The sequence below is a fragment of the Danio aesculapii genome, chromosome 22 (genome assembly GCF_903798145.1).
Source record: "Danio aesculapii chromosome 22, fDanAes4.1, whole genome shotgun sequence".
Taxonomy (NCBI): Eukaryota; Metazoa; Chordata; class Actinopteri; order Cypriniformes; family Danionidae; genus Danio; species Danio aesculapii.
Genome location: NC_079456.1, coordinates 4,127,101 through 4,137,100, shown reverse-complemented (window position 1 = coordinate 4,137,100; position 10,000 = coordinate 4,127,101). Strand labels below are relative to the sequence as shown.

Sequence of the window (10,000 nt, the reverse complement as noted above, 5' to 3'; positions counted from 1 at the left end):
AACTTGCCTGACTGGAAGTTTCGAATGTACCTAATGAGACCTTAATTAGCTTTTTCAGGTGTGTTGGATTAGGGTTGGGTTGACAGGGTGTGTCAGTAGGTAGCACTGTCACCACACAGCAAGAAGGTCACTGGTACCAGCCCCGGCTGGGTCAGTTGGCATTTCTGTGCGGAGTTTGGCGTGTGTTTTCCTCCAGGTTCTCCGGTTTCCCCCATAGTCCAAAGGTATGGGCTATAGGTGAATTGAATAAGCTGAATTGGTCGTAGTGCATGTGTGTGAATGCAAGAGTGTATGGGTGTTTCATAGTGCCGGGTTATGGCTGGAAGGGCATCCGCTACGTAAAACAAATGCTGGATAAGTTGGCGGTTCATTCTGATGTGGCGACCCCTGATTAATACAGGCACTAAGCCGAGAAGACAATGAATGAATGAATGAGATTAGGGTTGGAGCTAAACTCTGCAGGACACAATTTGCCCGCAAGTTGGTGGCCCCTGATCTAGAGTAAATTTGAGTCAAATCAGGCAGCTGAACCACAGATTAGCATGGTTTAGTGTGTTAATAATAAGCTTACCAGCAAGCTAAGTAGCATCTTGAAGTTTTTCCTCGAATCAGAGTGTTCTCTAGTTCTTGCTGAACATACAGATGCATTCTAAAGATATATGTGGTGGCATAAATAGTGTTTAGACATTCGGAAATAATATGCATATGCTAAGGTTGCTTAATTATACAAGGAAATTAATTATTAAGCCATGCAGCGCTAATTCCACGGTTCTCAAACTCTGTAGACTAATGAGTTTTGGCTAATGCATTGCTTCTCACTGATTTTTCAACATCTGACACAATGAGCATTTTGGCATGTTAAGTTTAAAACGAAGAGCTGTAAATAGATCTTGCCTAATTATGTAGTGCTATTGCTATTCAGTAGGAACTATTCGCTAGACTATCCTAATAATTTGGTTTGTACATCCCTAGTGTACTCACTTAAAACAGTTGGGTTAATAATAACCCAACAGGTAACCCAATGATGGGTCGTTTTGGCACCAACCCAAGAACATGGATTGCAAAAATAACTTATTTGTTGGGTTATCTTGTCAAAAAGTGGATATATAATAATAAAATATTATTGCCATAATAGGGTATATGCCAAAGTATGCTAAAGGATTTTTAATTTGCCAGTAACCTGGGTTAAAAGCTTCTGGTGAACTGTTTGCAATTGCAAAATCAGCACGTTTAAGGTCTGTTTTCTTTAAAAATCAGCGATCTCCACTGGCTGAGTGATATCTGATATAAAGTGGGTCTCAGATTGTACAAGAAGCACTGCATTGAATAACATTTTCCCCCGCCATGTCTTTATAATATGAGCATTTATTTTACCCCAGTATATTCAATGGAGCTTCTGCGCTAGCCTGCCGATCCTGACGGGCGCGTGCGAGTAAACGGCTTTTTCTCTCGTTTTACGCTTGAGCAACTTAAATGAATCCCAAAGTCTGTTTAACTGATTGTATTTTAATTACTTTACAACATAAATGCTGTAAAAGAACCTTATAAAATGGAAAAAAGTCGCAATAACAGGTCACTGGAAGTTTATCAGTATGGGAAGAAGCACTAGCTCGGCATATACCCTATTGGGTTGATCTCTCCGCTAGCTCCTGAAGGCAAGATTGACAGCCAAATATCTCAAATATGTGTATCATTTCCCCGCAAAAATAAAAAAACTAGAAATGAACACAGAGGTAGAGAAAGCATTTTTATCGGTACACTCTAAAAACATGGAGTTATTTATTTAGCCCAATGATTGAGTTAAAAATATTTGGTGCTTTGTTGGGTTGTTTTTAACCTTTATAGGGTTATATATTTAATAACTCAACCAGTTGGGTTAAAAATGTTGAATTTCAACAGTCAACTGATTCAACTGACACAGAACAGCTGTATTTATATGCGTGCATAATGTTGTTTGTGCTTTATAACATTTATTTAAGCTCTAACTCAATAATGTTGTTTTTTTTTAGACATATTACCTCTCCTTGTCGTGTTTTTTCAATTCATTTCACCAGCACTTTTAATTATTGATGATACAAATGCGCGCTTCATGGCCGATCTATATTAAATGGACAAAAACGCTGTGTCTGGAACTTAGTGTAGTGGAGATAAATGATTTTCAATATTTTTGAAAACTGCATGTTATTTATTTACGCAGCCATAATTATAAAATTAATAGTAGTACTAGTAATAGTAGCATTAGTAATACCAGAATGGAAAACATTTAATCAAAATAACCCAATGCATTGGGTTAAATTTTGTAACCCAATGCATTGGGTTAAAATAACCAATAGTTGGGAAGGTGCTATAATAACCTATAGCAGGGGTGGGCAAACTCGGTCCTGGAGGGCCGGTGTCCTGCACAGTTTAGCTCCAACTCTAATCAAACACACCTGCTTATAGATTTCTAGTGATCTTGAAGACACTAATTAGCATGTTCAGGTGTGTTTGAGTAGTGTTGGAGCTAAACTGTGCAGGACACCGGCCCTCCAGGACCGAGTTTGCCCACCCCTGACCTATAGTTAGGTTATATGTAGGGGTATTTTCAACCCAACTATTTTAACTGTGTATATAGATTGCACGTTTGTATTATCAAATTAAAAGTGCTGGTGAAAGGGATATAAAAAACACAACAGACAGGTAATTATATTACTATTGATTAAATATTGAGTTAGAGCTTAAATAAATGTTATAAAGCAAAAACAACATTATGCACGCATATTAATACAGCTGTTCTGTGTCAGTTGAATCAGTTGACTGTTGAAATTCAACATTTCTAACCCAACTGGTTAAATAATTAAATAAACAACCCAATAAAGATTAAAAATAACCCAACAAAATACCAAATATTTAACCCAACTGGTTGAGTTATTAATAAATAACCCAATAAAGGTTTAAAAATAACCCAACAAAGCACCAAATTTAACCCAACTGGTTGAGTTATTAATAAATAACCCAATAAAGGTTTAAAATAAGCCAATAAAGCACCAAATATTTTTAACTCAACCATTGGGTTAATAACTAACCCAACATTTTTAGAGTGTAGGTATGTTGCGGTATTTACTTTAAGCATACCATGATATTACCAATAAAATGAATAACATGCTAGTGAATTTTGAGCACTAGCAGAATGCTAATTCCATAGTATTACTCAATTTCTGTACACATGCCTGGCTTGCATTATGAGCATTTTGTTTGAAGATGTTGGGTTAGAGTTTGGATTAGTCAAAAAATGAATTATGAACACTATGAATACTGTGTACAAGACTTCCACCAGAGAGCCCACAATTGTTGTTTGAGGGGTCTTCCCTCATTAAGTTTGTCACATTTGCTGAAGATTTTCTGGTGAATCTCCTTAATTTTAATACCATGATTTTTTTTCTTAATTAGTTTAGTGTGTATCTAATGGCAGTACCTTGAGTACGTAGGCTTTATTCTAAGCCTCAGTGTTAGCCTGGCCTGGTTTTTCAGTACACTTAGCGCTGGAGCTCCAGACATTGACGAGACAGGTGTGCCGATCGCAGGTGTCAAACGTGACAGTGCCGCTACATATGCATGTCATTCTCAAGGCCCGTCTCTCTTCCTCTCCATCTCGCAGTGATGTGGCACAGTCGCTTGCTCAAAGGAAGGATGTCCCCGCTCTTCCCGCCTCCGAAAGTGTGGCGAAACGCTTACAGCAGACAAAAGAAATAAATAAATAAACAAGGACCGACTCAGCCCTACTTAAAGAAGCAGCATCTCGCTCTTTCATGTGCCAGAACAGAGGAAAAGCTTGACCAATGGGGCTCAGAGGAGCCACTCCAGGGCACTTTCATGCCTCATTTCTGCTACATAATGCTGTCAGACAACTTAAGCCCCTGCCTTATTGTATTGATAAGGCCCGACCCACCCCTTTCAAACCCGGAACCTTCCGCAAGCCGCCTGTCATCCGAGAGAGCCGCCCGTCCCCGAGCTGCCATTCTGCATGTCGGAGATACACTTCAGAGGAATGGCACTGCACCGTCAAGCCCGTCAGTCAGGCTCTACAGTTACGCCAAGCCGTCCTTCAAAGAAATAATGTGTGCTGGAGTGCGCTTTAGTATTTAAAGGGTTCAAATCTGGACTGCTATCATCAGCTCAAGCTAAAATCTTTAAAAAATAAAAAAGTCACTGCCTGAAATAAAAAATAAACGTTAATGTTTGTCATAAGTACAGTCAATCAGTATAAACTTCGCTCGGTTAGTCTCTAGCTAATTTAGGCATTCCTATAGTCAAAATATTCTCAGTCCATGCTGTGCAAGTCAATTGTACTCACCCAACTAGCTAAATGGTCAACATATGTGAAGGCTCTCAAATGAAACAAAAACAGCAAAAGGAATTCCGTCAATTCGAACAGTAATCGTATTGTGTTTGAGTCAGCCATTCTGATGAACATTATTAATGTTGCGTTCAAAGAAACGTTATCGGTTTACCGCGCCTTGATCTCAAAGCAGATGTCCTTGTATCGATCGAATTGATGCTGCCTGTTGTCCTAAAGGAACGACATGGGAGTGATTGATTCTGTTCTCGTTTCAGAGCCGACGGACTGATTGATGCATGCGCTGTCAAACCCTTCACCGTCCCGCTGCTAATGCACCTTATCATTGGCAGTTCCTTGTGCATTAAATGCAAACGTCTTTACGTTTAGATGTCCGTAGGGCAGATTCTGATCAAGTACGAGCTTTCCTTTTTTTTAATTTCCTCCTGTCTCCCTTCATCCTTGTGGGAGATGAGCAGATTGCATGCTAATGCAGGGGCTGGAGGTGTTCTTCACGAGTGTCCGCTTGGACAGCCGCCACGGCTGGGGGAACAGAGAGTCTGGATGACTCACAATCCTCCCGGCACTGTGGTTATTCTCTTCAATTAATTGGTCCACTTAGGGCAACTTGCTCCAGTCCTGATTGTGGAGAGTGAAGCTTCACGTCGGTCTCTGGAGCTTCTTGTCTAATACCATCTAAGGCCTGGATACTGTGATATGGAGCTGAACTTTCGGTAGACTGCAATTTCGGATTATGGGATTACAAATTGACATTATGAGTTTTATTATTAAACACCTTTTTGCTGTTGCTGCCTCCTTATAGGAGCAATATATCATAAAATGCTTCGAATTTTGCCTGCGTGCCTTTTACCACAGTAAAATCGCTGTAAAACACGCTCTCTTGTGGAGAGTTGCTTTCAGTTTTATACAATGCACAAGAAATTAATCAAAGACTGTTAATTACATTGACCTTTTTGTCATCCGTTGCTGAGGACTTTTAGTCAGATGATAATATTCAGGCACATTTTTGCCCTTGTCTTTTGTATATTTGATATCAGTTCTGCCCAGAATGCAGCGCTGCAGTTTTCTCAAAGCTAAGTCATGTCAGCTGGCAGTCGTGCTTTATATGCCTAATATAACTCACTGTAAGTCCTGTCGGCAGGTTAATTGCATGTTAGCTGAAGGTTATTTTATTTTGTTCTATAGCAGCTCTGATGCTTCTCCTCCACTGGAGATGAGAAGGACAGAGAGAGAAAGGATGGGGAGGGCGTGAGTGTGAAACGCAATCCTATCTTAATCAGTGGCTGTGGGTCAACAGTGGCTGTTAATGCAAGGCCTAATGGGAAACGTGCCTGTGGTCCTGTGGAAAGGATTGCGTGTCATCCAGTGGAGTGCACTGGAGTGCTGTTGGTGAGGGGAAGCAGTCCACAATCACGGTGGCTCTGACCCTCGTTGTCCTCTCGCTGCGGCAGATTGCGCCATCACCTTCATCAGCTCTCCTTTTTTTCCCCGGGAGTCATTTGTCCTCCTATCTGCTCTCACGCCCACCTTTTCTATCATATGGCTGTTAACCCACCATCTCACATCTAGTGGTCTGTTCAACAACCAGCTAGTCACTACTGTTTACTTGAAGATAAAATAGCATTCTCAAAGTAGACTTTGTAGATATGGGCTTCTGTGATATACAATCACCTTTATGGCAGTTTGTACAATACATGCATGCTTATGTAATGGGATAAATGGGATTGTAAAAAATCCCTTTAACGCAATTCCAGGTGACTTCTCTTCTGTAGGGTGAAACAGGATAAACAGACACCTGGCTTCACAACAATGGATTTAAGTGCGATGCGGCTCATTTGAATTTAATGTAATGTCTCTCTTTTTATTTCTCTCAACAGTCCCAGGGCCTCCCTTTCTCTCCGTCAACCAGAACTCAGAGACTACTGCAATAATACGCTGGCAACCCCCAGATTATGTTGCTCCTGGAATCGAGGTGCAGGGCTATCGGCTACAGTTTGGCCGAAGAGATGTGAACCCCCTGGCTACGTTGGAATTTAGCCCTCAGGAGCTGGAATATTCCATTAGCAATATCCACCGAGGAGCTACGTACATCTTCAAAGTCTCCGCCAAGTCCAAATCAGGATTTGGTGAAGAGGCAACTCAAGAACTGAGAGTCCCAGAAGAGGTTCCTCGAGGGTATCCTCAAATAACCGAAGGGTCCAACATCACCTGCTGCTCAGTCCAGTTCTCCTGGCTCCCTCCGGTGCTGGCGGAGCGCAATGGCGCTATAACAGAATACACACTTTCTTATCAGGAGGCCGGAACAATCAGTGGACCTAAGGAATTGCGCCTGCCAGCCGATGAGAACAATTACATCCTCAACAGCCTGAGGCCCAACGCAGTATACGATGTGAAAATTCGAGCGCACACCAGCGTAGGTCCAGGGCCCTACAGCCCACCGATCCAGTATCGAACAGTGGCCTATGAAGCAGGTAAAGGTTGCTCATTTCCCCGCCTCAAGGGACAAACCTCTACAATGCAAGCACCTACACCTGATTATATAGCGTTCTCTGGGAGCCACATACCTCACTAACACCCTCCCCCACAACAAGGTAAAATAAGTCAGTAAGGTAAAGTCAGTCAGTTTTGAAAGGGGAGGAGCATCAATTTTTGCGAGGTAAGTGCCGATTGGTCAGACACGCCCAGCACATTCACTCATCCAATCACAAAAACTTCCCTATTATTGCAAGGTAGGCGAGAGCAATGACAAGGAGATCCCAGACCTGAAGTGGAACTAGGCACATTTGTTTACTTTGTTTGGGTTTTTCCTTAGTTTTTTGGTTTGACAGTTCCTTTTTTTCTGTACTCACCTTTCCCCCTCTCTCCCACACTGGGATGGGTTTCAGCATGGCGTCCCATGATGCACTGCTAACAAGTGTGGGCATGACAACTGTGTTGGGGTTTGTCCTCGTTCCTGTCGGGCTGTCTGCCACGGCAGTGCCTATCCAAATTCGAGAGCACACAGCAGTGGGTTACTCAAACACAATGTGGGTTCAGCTATTCTGGAAGCATTCAGGGGGGATTATAAAAACTGCTTGCCAAATGTTCTTGTTGGGGCGGCACTGCTGGGCTAGGCCAGACAGAGTACTGTGCGATTCTGTGGTTCTGTGTTCACCAGTCCAGTCTAGCGTGCTGTTTGTCCCAAATGAGCGCCTCCCCCTCCCCTTCACAGCTAATACTACACTCCACTCACTACGAGGGACCAAAGCCCCTCTCCTTTGGGCAGAAAATGGTTGCAAATGCAAACATTCTGTCAGTCTTCTTTCCCTTTGGTCTGTATGTCCTTTTTTCATTACTAAAGTGTCTTTCTCAATTTGTTCTCTCCATTCACTCCTGAACAGATGTTCCTAGGAACTTCACTGTAAAGCTGGTCACCAAGACATCAGTACTGCTTTCCTGGAAGTTTTACGATAGCCGTTTCCCATATAAGTGCACGGTAAGTGAGGCCAGTGAGGAGTCTCACCCATACTCATCTTGATGATACTGTGAAGAATTTATCAATCCACATTTTCCTACAGATCGAGTACCACCGGCAGAAGTCTGACATTGATGCCAGGATGACTAAAACTCTCATCGCAAATTTGCGACCCAACACAACCTATGAGTTCAGAATAAGCTGCCAGGACAGTAGCGACGGTGGACCCAAACACAAGCTTGTTGCCCGAACTGCGCCACCTATTCTGGTCCGAAAACCTGAGTTAGACCTGAAAAGAGAGTCAGACAGTACACTGACAATTGTCCTCCCACCGCTGGAAACAAAAGACTTGATCAAGTGAGAAACACCACACTTTGTTTGCTATAGTGCCCCTTGTGGTCACAATGAAACTGCATTGCATGCTTACACTAAAGGGACCTTCCACTTTATTCCGAAATAGGCTCAGTTTACATCTCCCATAAAGTTGAACAGTTGAGTTTTACCATTTTTGACCATTCAGCAAATCTCTGGAATAATTTTAGCTTAGCTTAGCATAAATCATTGACTTGGATTAGACCATAGGTGTCAAACTCAATTCCCGGAGGGCCACAGCTCTACACATTTTAGCTTTTACTCTAATTAAACACACCTGACCAAACTAATTAAGTCCTTCAGGCTTGTTTGAAACCTACAGGTAAGTGTGTTGAAGCAGAGTTGGAACTGAAATGTGCAGGGGTGCGACCCTCTAGGAACCGAGTTTGACACCGTAGGATTAGACCATTATCTTGTCACTGGAAATTTAAAATGTTGCTATTGTACTTTGCTATTGTATTATAGCTGTAGCGGCGCATTGGTATTGCACAGCACTGTTAGCTAGTTAACTAGCTGGGGACTCTTTTCCAATGCTGCATAAAAGCACTGCGCCTGCTGCAGCCATGGTATAACAGCAAAGTTAATTTTTGTCGTGTATATTGGAAATTGAGAAATTGTGTGTTTTATGCACCATCTTGATCTCTTCCAGGGCAATCTATGTTGTGGTGGTTCCTCTCAAGAAGGGAAAAGGACCAATGCGACACATCAAGAGCCCAGATGAGCTGGACCTGGAAGAGGTGAACATATGCATAGCTTCTTTTCTCAAGTTTGTGTCCTTGTGTCGCAGACACAATGGAGCCTGAGCCACTGAAAGTATTTTCGCACAAGCATTGTGGGAACGTTCCCTAGGGGTTTGTCAGAGAGAGGGGACAATTACACAGCCCTTATCCTTACCAGCTGGCAAACTTCCATGCTTAGCTACTTGACCTTGAGCTGTACGGTGCGAAGGTGCCTGTATTCAGTTTGTGTGTTATTCGATGTTTGTTTTCACAGTAGATATCCCACTATGCTAATAGTTTAGTATAATGAATGTTGATTGAGTCTGTTTCCTAGAACAGTGGTTCCCAAAAATGTTTTATTTGTGGCCCCTAAACCAAAAACATACATTTCCAATTTTAAAATAAACACGCTATTTGTGATGGGTTGATAATTCACTCAGATGCAAGACTGTTAACTGTCTTAATTGAATAAGCTGCCAATGATATGAATAGGTACCCATGTGCGGCAATTCCATCACTTCCCATTTCCCAATTAAGTGGACCTTAATAAGAGGTCCTTGTTTTTTCTGTGACATTTTACATGTACAATTCTGACCAACCTTTTTTACAAATATTAACAATGTCATTTATTTTAACAATACCTGGCGCCCCCCTCCAATACCGTCACGGCCCACTGGGGAGCCACGTCCAACAAACAACATAAGCTAGTTTCAGTTCGTCTCAAGCAGTGTTTTTTTTTTTTTTTTTTTCACAGCTGTTGGGTGAACGAAGGCTTGGCCTACATCACTCCGGAACTACCCGTCAGCTCAAACAGGTGGACGGGAAACGACCCTACATTGCTGCCAGCTTCAAGCCCTCATCCATGCCGCCGTCCATCACTTTGGGCAACCAGATGATGTACGGCAGTTTCGAGAACCGTGCTCTGGACCGCGGGCAGGAATACATGCTGTTCATTCTTGCCGAGCTCAACACCACCGGCGTGGTGGGTGAAATACAAGCCCTTTTCAATCTAAATTATCAATGTTTATCTTGCTAAATCACATTATTATTCTTAATGTGCAAATTAATTCAGTGAAAAAAGTTGGTTTTGATAATCTTTAATTAAATTCTGACCATTTG

The 10,000-nt window shown here is 42.2% G+C and overlaps 1 protein-coding gene across 3 annotated transcripts in view; it reads left to right on the top strand.

Moving 5' to 3' along the window:
* The window catches only part of ptprsa (protein tyrosine phosphatase receptor type Sa), a 279,978-nt gene that overhangs the window by 216,266 nt on the left and 53,712 nt on the right, over window positions 1–10,000 (top strand). For all 3 annotated transcript variants that reach the window (XM_056447339.1, XM_056447337.1, XM_056447338.1), the window contains 5 exons: window positions 6,214–6,807; window positions 7,717–7,811; window positions 7,894–8,147; window positions 8,812–8,899; window positions 9,636–9,863. In XM_056447339.1, the coding sequence (XP_056303314.1) occupies window positions 6,214–6,807; window positions 7,717–7,811; window positions 7,894–8,147; window positions 8,812–8,899; window positions 9,636–9,863 (1,259 nt within the window). The remainder of the gene's footprint in view (window positions 1–6,213; window positions 6,808–7,716; window positions 7,812–7,893; window positions 8,148–8,811; window positions 8,900–9,635; window positions 9,864–10,000) is intronic.